Source organism: Aotus nancymaae, unplaced genomic scaffold, assembly GCF_030222135.1.
Source record: "Aotus nancymaae isolate 86718 unplaced genomic scaffold, 86718_ANA_hifiasm-v0.15.2.pri h1tg000021l, whole genome shotgun sequence".
NCBI classification, from domain to species: Eukaryota; Metazoa; Chordata; class Mammalia; order Primates; family Aotidae; genus Aotus; species Aotus nancymaae.
Window position 1 is genome coordinate 15,013,291 of NW_026988433.1, and position 14,268 is coordinate 15,027,558.

At 47.5% G+C, this 14,268-nt stretch overlaps 1 protein-coding gene across 2 annotated transcripts in view; it reads left to right on the forward strand.

Moving 5' to 3' along the window:
* Positions 1 to 14,268, forward strand: part of VSIG10 (V-set and immunoglobulin domain containing 10) — a 78,218-nt gene that overhangs the window by 38,347 nt on the left and 25,603 nt on the right. For both annotated transcript variants that reach the window (XM_064379753.1, XM_012468986.2), the window contains one exon: positions 4,470 to 4,751. In XM_064379753.1, the coding sequence (XP_064235823.1) occupies positions 4,470 to 4,751 (282 nt within the window). The remainder of the gene's footprint in view (positions 1 to 4,469; positions 4,752 to 14,268) is intronic.

Below are 14,268 nucleotides of genomic sequence, written 5' to 3' on the forward strand. Positions count from 1 at the left end.
CCTGACATTCAATGTCAGACAACTTATATGCATCCACTAGCTACCCTGGATGGTAAACTCTAGGTTATTCTTAGGAAAAGTTGCTAAATAAATAAATAAATAAATAAATGTTTGGCTATAACTCTTACTTTGTAAATAATAATACATGGTCAGCATCGGGGAGTTTATATTACTCCCTCCTCTGTTCCCTATTATACATTTAAGCTTGGGGAGGCAACAGGGACCCTCTGGACACCATATGAATGACGTCTAAAACTGTTACTATATTTTATCATTGCATCCTGTCTGGTGCAGGAGACCAGAGTAAAGTGACCTGAGTGACAATCCCACATCTCCCAGTGATTTTCTTGAGACTTTAAGTGAATAACTTAATCTTCCTAAATCTCAATTTTCTCAACAGTAAAGTGAGGAAGTATAGGACTGTCGGTCAAGAACTACCCCTTCCGTGTCTATGTCAGACATCACAAATCGATGACTGTGTTCTTTTCCACTGAGCCGGGATTCAGTCTCATCTTCAGCCCAGCCCTCAGGGCAGCCACATTTCTGGACTAGATGCTCTCTAAGGGCACCTTCAGATACAGTGGTTTAAAAAAGAATGGAGTAAGCCACGCCAGGAGAAGTGAAATGCCTTCAAATGGTTTCTTTTGTGATCATGTCATTCTATGCCTTGGAGGAGAAGACCATGTTAGCTCAAGTTCCAAGACTAAAGTTTCGCCAGGGCTTTTTTCCAAGCCACTGTTCCTTTATTTCTTTGCCAAGGAGTTAGGCAAGGGGCAGCTCTGCAGGTCGCATGAACACATGTTGCATCTGTAACTCTAAAGTTCACCTTTCTTTCCTTTGTGGGCGTTGCCACTGGAGAATTTGGGTTCCCAGTCCTAATAATTTCTTGGCCAGGCATGGTGGCTCTCACCTATAATCCCAGCACTTTGGGAGGCCAAGGCGGATGGATCACCCAAGACCAGCCTGGCTAACTTGGTGAAACCCCGTCTCTACAAAAATACAAAATATTAGCGAGGCATGATGGCAGGTGCCTGTAATCCCAGCTACTTGGGAAGCTGAGGTTGGAGAATCGCTTGAACCCGGAAGGCAGAGGTTGCAGTGAGCTGAGGTTGCACCATTGCACTCCAGCCTGGGTGACAGAGCAGGCTCCATCTCAAAAAATAATAATAATAATAAATAGAATTCTCACCTGCTTTTTTTGTTTTTTCTTGAGATGGAGTCTTGTTCTATTGCCCAGGCTGGAATGCAATGGCATGATCTCAACTCACTGCAACCTCCGCCTCCCGGGTTCAAGCAGTTCTTCTGCCTCAATCTCCCGAGTAGCTGGGATTACAGGTGTACACCAGCATGCTCAGCTAATTTTTTTTTTGGGGATTTTTTTTTTTTTGAGACAGAGTTTCCCGAGTTTCCCTCTTGTTGCCCAAGCTGGAGTGCAATGGCACGATCTCAGCTCACTGCAACCTCTGCCTTCCAGCTTCAAGAGATTCTCCTGCCTCAGCCTCCCAAGTAGCTGGGATTATAGGTGCACAGCATCACACCTGGCTAATTTTTTGTATTTTTAGTAGAAACGGGGTTTCACCATGTTAACCAGGCTTGTCTTGAACTCCTGACCTCAGGTGATTTGCCTGCCTCAGCCTCCCAAAGTGCTGGGATTACAGGCGTGAGCCACCGTGCCTGGCTATTCGGCTAATTTTGTATTTTCAGTAGAGATGAGGTTTCACCATGTTGACCAGGCTGGTCTTGAACTCCTCACCTCAAGTGCTCCACCTGCTTGGCCTCCCAAAGTGTTGGGATTACAGGTGTGAACCATTGTGCCCGGCCCTCACCTGCTTTTTGGAATCTCTATCATTAGATGACATTCTCCACCTTTCAGCAAGCGGCTTAGGTTTTAAAATTTGGTTGGTGGTGGTGGTGGTGTTTTTTTTTTTCCGTCCTGACTTGGCTCAAAAGTCTTTTGGGAATGTGTGGCCAAAATGGTGAGAGAATCAGGACTTCCTGGGGCTCTGACTTCAGATTTTTCAAAGGAAGCCCCTTCTAACAAGATAAGAGGCAAAAAAAAAAAAAAAAAAAAGACAAGAGGCCAAATACAGATAATGATTACTCTTTCACTTAAATGGGAGGGATTGCCAGAGGCAGGTGGCAGTTTTTCTATAACAGCTTTATTGAGATATAATTTACATGCCACAAAATTCATCCTTTTTTTTTTCTGTCTCTCAGACGGGAGTGCAGTGGCTCAATCTCGGCTCACTGCAACTTCCACCTCCCAGGGTCAAGTGATTCTCTTGTTTCAGCCTCCTGAGTAGCTGTGATCACCGGTGTGCACCACTACTGCCCAGCTAATTTTTGTATTTTTAGTAGAGATGGGGTTTCACCATGTTGGCCAGGCTGATCTTGAACTCCTGATCTCAAATGATCCACCCACCTTAGCCTTCCAAAGTGCTGGGATTACAGGTGTAAGCCACTGTGCCCAGCCAAAATTCACCCTTTTAAAGTGCACGACTCTGGATTTTAGTGTATTCCAACGTTCTACAACCATCACCACTAATTGATTATTTTCATCACCCCAATAGGTTCTGCCCATCTTCCTATTCCTGCCGCCTCTTTGTATTTGGGTCTTGATTGTGGAGGGGGGCCAGGCAATTCTGAAACTTCTCAGCAAAATGGGCTGCATTTGCTTCTTTTTACCTAGTGACAGTCTAATGCCCGTTAACACCTGTCAGTCTTTTTTTTGAGACAGGGTCAGCTGGGCGCGTTGGCTCACACTGGTAATCTCAGCACTTTGGGAGCCCAAGGTGGGTCCGAGTGGAAGGTGAGTTCAGTAGCAGCCTGCGCAACATAGTGAGCCCACTGCCCCATCTCTTAAAAAAAAAATTATTTACATTAAACAAACAAAAAAAGAGACAGGGTATCTCTGTTGCCCCGGCTGGAATACAGTGTCACGATCATGGTTCACTGCAGCTTCAATCTCCTGGATTCAAGTGATCCTCCCACCTCAGCCTCCCAAAGCCCTGGGATTACAGGCCTGAGCCACCATGCCCGGACACCTGTTGGTCTTGAATGGGTGTCAGAATCACTTGGAGGGCTTGCTAAGACACAGATGCTGGGCCGGGTTTAGTGGATCACTCCTGTAATCCCAGCACTTTGGGAGGCTGAGGTCGGAGGATTGCTTGAAGTCAGCAGTTCGAGACTGGCCAGGGTAACAGAGTGAGATCCACCCCCTATCTCTTAAAAAAAAGTTAAATAATTGCTTATTTGTTAAAAATAAATAAACAAAACACAGAGGGCTGCTGCTCTCCCACAGTTTCTGATTTACGTGTGTTTTGGGGTGAGGCTTGATATTTGTATTGCTAACACGTTGTGGCTGCTGATCTGGGGTTTTGAATGTGCTGTTCCCTCTGCCTGGGAACCCATCCTCACCTTTACTTGGCTGATTCCTACTTGTCCATCAGATCTCAGTTTGGCTTCCTGGAGGAAGTGTTTCCTGACATTTGCCCTAGTTGGACTTAGGAGCCCTTTCTCAGAGGCCTTATCTTGCTGTTTATCACACTGCGTTGTAATTGCCAGTTTATTGTCTCTTTTCTCCACTAGACTGTGAACTCTTGGAGGTTTCTGTGTGTTGTGTCCACCATGGGATTCCCCGTGCCTTGCCCAAAGTGGGCGCACAGTCCCTACTGCCAGCCCATTCTTGCATGGAGCTTCTGAGAAAACTTGAACTTGAGGGCCATTTGAACCTGAGCCATTTGCACCCGAGATCGAGAAAGAGAGGGAGGCAGAGAGAGCAGCGGGACAGTCTTTCCACCTCTTCTTGATTTCTAGGCAAATAAAGCCACTTGGGTTCTGTATCAGTTCTTTATCACCACAGTAATGCTGTGTAACAAACAGCCCCAAAATGACAGTAGTGCTTATTATCCAGAGGCCTGGGCGATTGGCTAGGTGGCTCTGCTGATCTGCCTGGGGATTGATGACTAGCTGAAGGCTGATCTAGAATGGGCCAAGCTGGAGCCACTGAGACAACTTGGGTCTGCACCATGTAGTTTGTTTGTTTATTCTTTGAGACAGAGTTTCGCTCTTGTCACCCAGGCTGGAGTGCAGTGGCACAATCTTGCCTCACCACAACCTCTGTCTCCTGGGTTCAAGCAATTTTCCTGCCTCAGCCTCCCGAGTAGCTGGGATTACAGGTGCCTGCCACCATGCCCAGCTAATTTTTTGTATTTTTAGTAGAGACGGGGTTTCACCATGTTAGCCAGGCTGGTCTCAAACTCCTGACCTCAAGTGATCCACCCGCCTCAGCCTCCCAAAGTGCTGGGATTATAGGCCTGAGCCACCTCGCCCAGCTGCTCTGTATGTGTTACTGTATCTTAAGAACACATACCTGACTTTTAAAACATCCTAATACAGGAAGACTGTTCAAAAAGGGAGGTTGTTTGGAAATCAAGAAAGGTAGTAACAGCCGATCTCCCCTTGTACAGGATTGGAGGCTGTTGTCATTGGAGAAGTTCATGAGAACGTTACTCTGCACTGTGGCAACATCTCAGGACCGAGGGGCCTGGTGACCTGGTACCGGAACGACTCGGAGCCTGTCTTTCTTCTCTCGTCCAACTCTAGCCTCCCGCCAGCTGAGCCTCGCTTCTCTCTAGTGAATGCCAGCTCCCTGCACATCGAAGCGCTGAGCCTGCAAGATGAGGGGAACTATACCTGCTGGGAGATCCTGAACATGACTCAGTGGTTCCAAGTGTGGCTGCAGGTGGCCAGTAAGTGAGGCTGGCAGGGAATGGGGCTGGAGAGGTGCTCAGAGCCTTGGGAAGGAGGAAGTCGTGGTCAGGAATATAGATTATGGGTTCAGATGGCCTGGAATTCATTCTGGGCCCTGCCACTTACAAGCTGAGGGACCTCTCACACCTCTATTTCCTCACCTGTTAAATGAGGATAAAAATAATTCCTGCGGCTGGGCGCGGTGGCTCATGCCTGTAATCCTAGCACTTTGGGAGGCCGAGGCAGGCGCATCACTTGAGGTCAGGAGTTCAAGACCAGCCTGGCTAACATGGTGAAACCCATCTCTACTAAAAATAAAAAAATTAGCCAGGCATGGTGGCACATGCCCGTAATCCCTGCTACTTGGGAGGCTGAGGCAGGAGAATCGCTTGAGCCTGGGAGGCAGAGGTTGCAGTGAGCCAAGATCGCACCACTGCACTCCACCCTGGAGACAGAGTGAGACTTCATCTCAAAAAAAAAAAAAAAAAATTACTGCTTCTTAGAGTTGCTGTGAAGAATAGATACTAGTTTATAAAGTGCTTTAGGCCAGGTGTGCTGGCTCATGCCTGTAATCCAAACACTTAGGAGTTAGAGACCAGCCTGACCGACGTAGTGAAACCCCGTCTCTACTAAAAATACAAAAATTAGCCAGGTGTGGTGGCGGGCACCTGTAATCCCAGCTACTCAGAGGCTGAGGCAAGAGAATTGCTTAATCCCTGGGTGGTGGAGGTTGCAGTGATCCGAGATCGTGGCACTGCACTCCAGCCTGGGTGACAGAACTAGACTCGTCTCAAAAAAAAGAAAAATAAATAAATGCAGTGCTTTAAATAGCTCCTGGCATATTAATGAGCTTTTATTTTTAGCTTGTTGTTAATATCATTCTAGCTATTACTATCATCTTATTATGTAACAAAGTTACAGTATATCATAATCAAAGCCAGGTGCAGTGGTGTGGGACTGGAGTCCCAGCTACTCAGGAGGCAGAGGTGGGAGGATTGCTTGAGTCCAGGAGTTCCAGGCTGCAATGCACTATAATTGCACCTATGAATAGCCACTGCACTCCAGCCTGGGCAATGCAGGGAGACCTTGCCTCTAAAAAAATAATGTGGAGTCAAGTTAGACGCCTGAATTCCAGTCCAAAGGCTGTCACTGAGTTCTGTGTCACTTTGAGTAAGTAGCTTAATATCTCCGAGCTCCAGTTTTTTCTCATTTGTTTAATATATTGCCTGCTTTGTCAGCTGTAGTGAGCACTCTTTTTTTTTTTTTTTTTTTGAGATGGAGTCTCACTCTGTCTCCTAGGCTGGAATGCAGTGGTGTGATCTTGGCTCACTGCAACCTCTGCCTCCCGGGTTCAAGTGATTCTCTTACCTCAGCCTCCCGAGGAGCTGGGATTACAGGCACCTGACACCAAGCCCAGCCAATTTTTGCATTTTTAGTAGAGACAGGGTTTTACCATGTTGGCCAGGCTGGTCTTGAACTCCTAACTTCAGGAGATCCACCCGCCTCGGCCCCCAGAGTGCTGGGATTACAGGCGTGAGCCACCGCGCTTGGCCGTGAGCACTCTTATACTACGGTGCTAACTACAGGGCTTGGCATGAGCCACCCTTCCTACTGCGCTTTCCTAAAACAGCCTATCGTATCTGCCGATACACTAGAATTAGAGCAGGCTGGGTGCGGTGGCTCATGCCTGTAATCCCAGCACTTTGGGAGGCAGAGGCGGGAGGATCACTTTCCATCTCTACAAAAAATTATTTAAAAAAGAATTTAGAGTGGCAGATTGCAAACTACAGCCTGCTGTATGGCCTGCAGACTATGAATATTTTTTATATTTTTAAATGGTTAAAAAAAATCAAAGGATATTGGTGACATGAAGACCATATAAAAGTCAGGTGCAATGGCTCATGTCTGTAATCCCAGCACTTTGGGAGGCTGAGGCGGGTAGATGACTTGAGCCCAGGAGTTTGAGACCAGCCCTGGTGACATAGCGAGACCCCATTTCTACAAAAAGTAAAAAAATTAACTGGGTGTGATGATGCGTGCCTGTAGTTCTAGCTACTCAGGAGGCTGAGGTGGGAGGATTGCTTGATCCCAGGGAGGTCGAGGCTGCAGTGAGCTATGATTGCACCACTGCATTCCAGCCTGGGTGACAGAGCAAGACCCTGTCTCAAGAAAAAAAAAAAAAAAGAAAATCATATAAAATTCAAATGTTGGTGTTTGTTAATAAAGTTTTATTGGAATATAGCCACATTTATTCATTTACATATTATCTCTACCTTTGTTACTAACAATGGCAGACGTGAGTGGCTGTGACATAGATCATATGGGCTGCAAAGCCAAAGACATTTGCTCTCTGGCCCCTTACAGAGAGAGTTTGCTGGTCACTGGTTTAGAAGCACATCCACGCTCTATATTCGGGGCATGTAGTTTAATAGACAGACCCATGGGAGGACAGGTACAGTGGCTCGTGCCTGTAATCACAGCATTTGGGGAGACTGAGGTGGGATGATTGCTTGAGCCCAGGAGTCTGAGACCAGCCTGGGCAATGTAGTGAAACCCCATCTCTACAAAAAGTTTAAAAAATAATAATTAGCTGGGCATGGTGGCATGCACCTGTAGTCCCAGCTATTTAGGAGACTGAGTGGGGAGGATCACTTAAGCCTGGGAGACGGAGGTTGCAGTGAGCCAAGATGGTGCCATTGTAGTCTATCCTGGGCTACAGAGTCAGATCCTGCCTCTAAATAAAAATAAAAATAATAGTCAGGGTGCAATGGCTCACACCTATAGTACTAGTATTTTGGGAGGCAAAGGTGGGTGGATCATGTGATGTCAGGAGTTTGAGACCAGCCTGGCTAACATGGTGAAACCCCGTTTATACTAAAAATACAAAAAATTAGCCGGGCGTGGTGGTTCACACCTGTAATTCCAGCTATTTGGGAGCTTGAGGCAGGAGAATCGCTTGAACCTGGGAGGCAGAGGTTGCAGTGAGCCAAGGTCACGCCATTGCACTGGGCAACAAAAGTGAAACTCTGTCTCAAAAAAATAAAAAAAGGGCCGGGCGCGGTGGCTCACGCCTGTAATCCCAGCACTTTGGGAGGCCTAGGGGTGGATCACGAGGTCAATAGATCAAGACCATCCTGGTCAACATGGTGAAACTCCGTCTCCACTAAAAATACAAAAAATTAGCTGGGCATGGTGGCGCGTGCCTGTAATCCCAGCTACACAGGAGGCTGAGGCAGGAGAATTGCCTGAACCCAGGAGGCGGAGGTTGCGGTGAGCCGAGATCGCGCCATTGCACTCCAGCCTGGGTAACAAGAGCAAAACTCCGTCTCAAAAAAAAAAATAAAATAAAAATAAAAATAAAAAATAATAATAATAATAAAGAAATACCCATGTGATCACTTCACTGTTCTGGATCCAAGATTCTTCATCTGTAAAATAAAGAGCTTCCTAATTCCTTCATTCAACATAGATTCATTGACAGCTTGATGCCAGACACTGTTCTAGGCACTGGGGCACAGATGTGAAGACAGACAAGGTCTTTGCCTTGAGGAGTGAGCAGCCTACTGGGGTAGACAGATGAGAAACAAGTTAATGTGATTTTTCCGAAACATTTTAAATTGGGAGGTCAGACGGGAGCTTTTTTGGAAGTAATGAGTTTTTTTGTTTGTTTGTTTTTGAGACAGTCTTCCTCTGTTGCCCAGGCTAGAGTATAGTGATACCACCTTGGCTCACTGCAACCTCTGCCTCCTGGGTTCAAGCAATTTTCATGCCTCGGCCACCTGAGTAGTTGGGATTACAGATGTTTGCCACTAGCCTGGGTAATTTTTGTAGAGATTGGCTTTCTCTATGTTGACCAGGCTGGTCTCGAACTCCTGACTTCAAGTGATCCGCCCACCTCAGCCCCCCACCAAAATGCTGGGATTACAGACATGAACCACTGCATCTGGCCTGGAAGTAGTGACTCTTTTTTTTATTATTCTTTTTTCCTCCTTCCTCCCCTCCCCGCGCTGCAAGTAGTGACTCTTAAACTGATTGGTAAATAGGGCTGGGCACAGGGCTCATGCCTGTAATCCCGCACTTTGAGGGGCTGAGGTGGGAGGATTGCTTGAGCCCAGGAGATCAAAGCTGTAGTAAGCCATCATCGTGCCACTGCACTTCATCCTGGGTGACAGAGAAAAACCCTGTCTCTGAAAAACAAAACTGGGGAGGGAGCTTTCCAGGCAGAACAAGACAGGTTGAGGTGAGCATGGTGCATTCACAGATGGGGAGAAGGCTGGCGTGGCAGGGACCTCGTGTGTAACGGGGCAGGCCGTGTGAAATACGGGAAATACAGGAGGCCAGGGTAGACTACTCTAGGGCCAGGTGGGACCTGTGCTATGGGTTGAATTATGTCCCCTGAAAAGATACGTTGAAGTCCTAACCTTTGGTACCTACCAATGTGAGCTTCTTTGGAAATAGGGTGTCTTTGTAGATATAATCAAATTAAGAGGAGGTCATTAGGGTGGGCACTAGCCCAGTTTCACTGGCATTCTTATTTTTAAATTTCTTTTGTTTCTTGAGACAGAGCCTTGCTTTGTTGCCTAGGCTGGAGTGCAGTGGTGTGATCTCAGCTCACTGCAACCTCTGCCTCCTGGATTCAAGCGATTCTCCTGCCTCAGCATCCCGAGTAGCTGGGATTACAGGCACACACCACCACGCTTGGCTAATTTTTGTATTTTTAGTAGAGGTGAGGTTTCACCATGTTAGCCAGGCTGGTCTTGAACTCCTGACCTCAGGTGATCTGCCCACCTCGGCCTCCCAAACTGCTGGGGTTACAGGCGTAAGCCACTGCCCCGGCCAGGATTTATGATTTTATTTTATTTTATTTTTTTGAGATGGAGTCTCACTCTGTCGCTCAGGCTGGAGCACAGTGGCACCATCTCAACTCACTACAATCTCCACCTCCTGGGTTCAGGTGATTCTCTTGCCTCAGCCTCATAAGTAGCTGGGATTACAGGCATGCGCCACCACGCCCGGCTAATTTTTTTGTATTTTTAGTAGAGACCAGGTTTCGCCATGTTGGTCAGTCTGGTCTGGAACTCCTGACCTCGTGATCTGCCTGCCTCAGCCCCAAGTGCTGGGATTACAGGTGTGAGCCACTGTGCCCAGCCTGAGTTATGATTTTTTTTTTTTTTTGAGACGAAGTCTCACTCTGTCACCCAGGCTGGAGTGCAGTGATGCAATCTTGACTCACTGCAACCTCTGTTTCCCAGGTTCAAGTGATTCTCATGCCTCAGACTCCTGAGCAGCTGGGATTACAGGTGTGAACCACCATGCTCAGCTAATTTTTGTATTTTTAGTAGAGATTGGGTTTCACCGTGTTGGTCAGGCAGGTCTCAAACATCTGACCTTGTGATCCACCTGCTTCAGCCTCCCAATGTGCTGGGATTACAGGCGTGAGCCACTGCGCCTGGCCTGAGTTATGATTTTATTCTGTGTGCAGGAGAAACTCCTGGAGCTTCCAGCAGTTAGGTTTCCATGTGGCACCATTTCATTTGCACATGGAAAATGTATGTGTTTGGTGTCAAGAAGAGCTGATGAAATAAAACAGGGAAGCCAATTGGAGGTACACAAAGTCAGTGACCAGAACCAGGGTGGTGACAGTGGCCTTGGTGAAAGTGCACAGGTCTAGAAAATACTTAGGAAGGAGACCAGCAGGACTTGCTGGTGGATCAGAATGGAGGATAAACGAGAGAGAGGCCTCAAGGACACGTCTTGATTTTTGGACGATGCCTAAGGTTTCTTTCAATTCTCAAAGTTTAGGGCATCATGCATCGGGGCAGTGTTTTCTGTGTCTGGAGATGCCATAGATAAATTCCTGTGTGATGCCAGGAGTGAATAGGGTGCATTAAAAAATGTCACCCAGCCGGGCACAGTGGCTCACACCTGTAATCTCAGCACTTTGGGAGGCCGAGGCAGGCATATCACTTGAGGTCAGGAGTTCGAGACCAGCCTGGAAAACATGGAGAAACCCTGTCTCTATTAAAAATACAAAAAAAAATTAGCCAGGCATGATGGCAGTCACCTGTAATCCCAGCTACTTGGGAGGTTGAGGCAAGGGAATAGCTTAAACCCGGGAGTCGGAGGTTGCAGTGAGCTGAGGTGGCACCGTTGCACTCCAACCTGGGCAACAGAGCAAGACTCCATCTCAAAAAAAAAAAAATGTCACCCATCTTGGCCCCAGTGTTTGGTTCCCACTGTGAGCCCCAGGCAAGTGCTGGCTGGTCTCCCTCAGTCCACCTGCCCAAAGTAATTAATCATCTCTTCATCTCATCAATGAATAACCTTATTTTTTATCCACAGTGGAGTAAGGTGACATTGCAACTTTTTGTTTCTTTATCATCACTGTCTCCAGTTTATGATGACTTGATCAACACTGATTTGTTAATCATTGACTAAGTTTATTGGAGGATAGATTAGATTCATTATTGCCCTGTAGAGAGATAAAGGTGAGGTCTTGTTACAATGAACGTGAACTTACATCTTTAAAAATGTGGGTGGATCACCTGAGATCAGGAGTTCGAGACCAGCCTGACCAACATAGTGAAACCCCATCTCTACTAAAAATACAAAAATTAGCTGGAAGTGGTGGCAGGCACCTGTAATCCCAGCTACTCAGGAGGCTGAGGCAGGAGAATCACTAGAACCCGGGAGGCAGAGGTTGCAGTGAGCCAAGATCATGCCACTACACTCCAGCCTGGGTGACAGAGTAAGACATCTAAAAAAAAAAAGGAATAAAAATGTCACTGAACTCCAGTGGCACTTTGCGCTCCCTCCAGGGAAGTCCTGGGCATGTCTGAGTGACTGTGCTGTGATTCATCGTATGGACTTTACTTGGAAATACATGGGGTCCTTGACTGAGGTAGGGCTTGCTTGTGAAAATCGAACACAGATACCCTTTGGTTCACGTATTCCAGAGCCCTCTGGGGTTGTTCTCCTGGTTCTCATTTTAGGAAGTCCCTGGGCAAAACACCAGACCCCTCTCTGCCTCAGGGAACCCGGTCTTGCTGCCCCAACTGTGGCCAGCAGGGAGGGCGTGACATCTCTGATTGGAAGTTGGCCCTCATTTTTGCATAGATTTGGGAAAATAGGTTTGATTCAGCCACTGTTTCTGGGATGGCCGCGGTATTGTGGAGCAGTCCTGGCCTGGGTTCAAATCCAGGTTCTACTAACTGTCGTTGTTTGTGTGACCTTGGGAAAGTCCCTTGAACTCTATTGTCTGTGAAATCGAGGGGAATGGTGGAAGTAGTTACGGATTTGTGGTATGCATTAATGAGATAAACTCATGGAGCCCTCAGCACACATGAACTGGATCCACTGGGTAAGCCAGCGGTGGGATTCCCCTGGGATAGTTAATCTCAAGTTCCCAACTATCAGCCAGTTTACAGCAGGGTCTTTCAAACAGGTCTTGCTGTGGATCGGGAACTCTGCGTGCCCAGATCTTTTCACTGATGTGGTTGCTAGCTGGGTCACATTACCTCCTTCTCTCTCTCATTTTTTTTGAGTCAGGATCTTACTCTGTCACCCAGGCCGGACTGCAACCTCTCCCTCCCACGTTCAAACGATTCTCCAACCTCAGCCTCCCAAGTAGTGGGACTACAGGTGTGTGCCACCATGCCTGGCTAATTTTTTTGTATTTTTAGTAGACATGGGGTTTCACCATGTTGGTCAGGGTGGTCTCAAACTCCTGACCTCATGATCCATCCGCCACAGCCTCCCAAAGTGCTGGGATTACAGGCATGAGCCACTGCACCTGGCCTAGTAGAGACAGGGTTTCACCATGTTGACCAGCCTGGTCTTGAACTCCTGACCTCAGGTAATCTGCCCACCTTGGCCTTCCAAAGTGCTGGGTTTACAGGTTTACATGCTGAGCCACCATGCCCGGCAAACTTTATACTTTTTTTTTTTAATTTTCTTTTTCTTTTTGAGACGGAGTCTTGCTCTGTCGCCTAGGCTAGAGTATAGTGGTGCAGTCTCGGCTCACTACAACCTCTGCCTTCCGGGTTCAAGCAATTCTCTGCCTCAGCCTCTCGAGTACCTGGAATTACAGGCACCTGCCACCATGCCTGGCTAATTTTTTTGTATTTTTAGTAGAGAAGGGGTTTCGCCATCTTGGCCAGGCTGGTCTTGAACTCCTCACCTCAAGTGATCTGCCCACCTTGGCCTTCCAAAGTGCTGGGATTACAGGCATGAGCCACCACACCCAGCCACTTTGTGCTTTTTGAGAAAGATATTGTTGGCTGGGTGTGGTGGCTCATGCCTGTAATCCCAGCACTTTGGGAGGCTGAGGTGGGAGGATCATGAGGTCAGGAGTTTGAGACCAGCCTGGCCAAGATGGTGAAACCCCACCTCTACTAAAAATACAAAAATTAGCAGACTCGGTGGTGGGTGCCCGTAATCTCAGCTACTCGGGAGGCTGAGGCAGGAGAATTGCTTGAACCCCGGGGCCGGAGGTTTCAGTGAGCCGAGACGAGATTGCACCATTGGACTCCAGCCTGGGCAGCATAGTGAGACTCTGTCTCAAAAAAAAAAAGGAAAGGGAAAAAAAAGATATTATCTTTTATGTATGCATTTGAGGAGCTGAGATATCAAGAGATAGATCAGCCCATGAAAGACCCTAGTCAGATTTCATGGTACATAGTGCCAGGCTCTCCCTGTGTCTCTTTTCCTCAGGCCAATCAAGTGTTTAGCGAACAAGGGAACCAGCTGGCACATAAGCAATGAGGAAGCTGGTCTGTGTCGACCTCCAAGAGGCTTAGGGTTCAGTTGGGTGTGGGGAGTGGGGAGCTTCTGTGTAGCTAGTGATGTGGCCTTCACTCCGAACTTCCAAGACAGGGAATCTCAGGAAAGATCCATGTTCCCTGGCTCACAGGCCTGTCCGATATGGACCCACCAGATGAGCCTGTCTGTGTTGGTGGTGGTGTCACTATGTCTTCTCACAGTGTAGGGTCCTAGGGAGAGGGAATGTTGGGTATATACCGAAGAAAACTTGTTTGTGCCTGGTCAGAAGATGGGATAATTCTTTGGCTGGGTGTGGTGGCTCACGCCTGTAATCCCAGCACTTTGGGAGGCTAAGGCGGGTGGATTGCCTGAGCTCAGGAGTTTGAGACCAGCCTGGGCAACAAGTGAAACCCCCTCTCTACTAAAATACAAAAAATTAGATGGGCGTGGTGGCGTGTGCCTGTAGTCCCAGCTACTTGGGAGGCTGAGGCAGGAGAATTGCTTGAACCCGGGAGGCGCAGGTTGCAGTGAGCTAAGATCACATTGCTGCACTCTAGCCTGGGTGACAGAGTGAGACTCCATCGCAAATAAAAAAAAAAGGAGATGGGGTGATTCTTGACCAAGGATTGATTAATTTAGGTCTTGCCAAGCTTATCTGTTTTTGTTTGTTTGTTTGAGATGGAGTCTTACTCTGTTGCCCTGGCTGGAGTACAGTGACATGATCTCGGCTCACTGCAACATCCACCTCCTGGATTC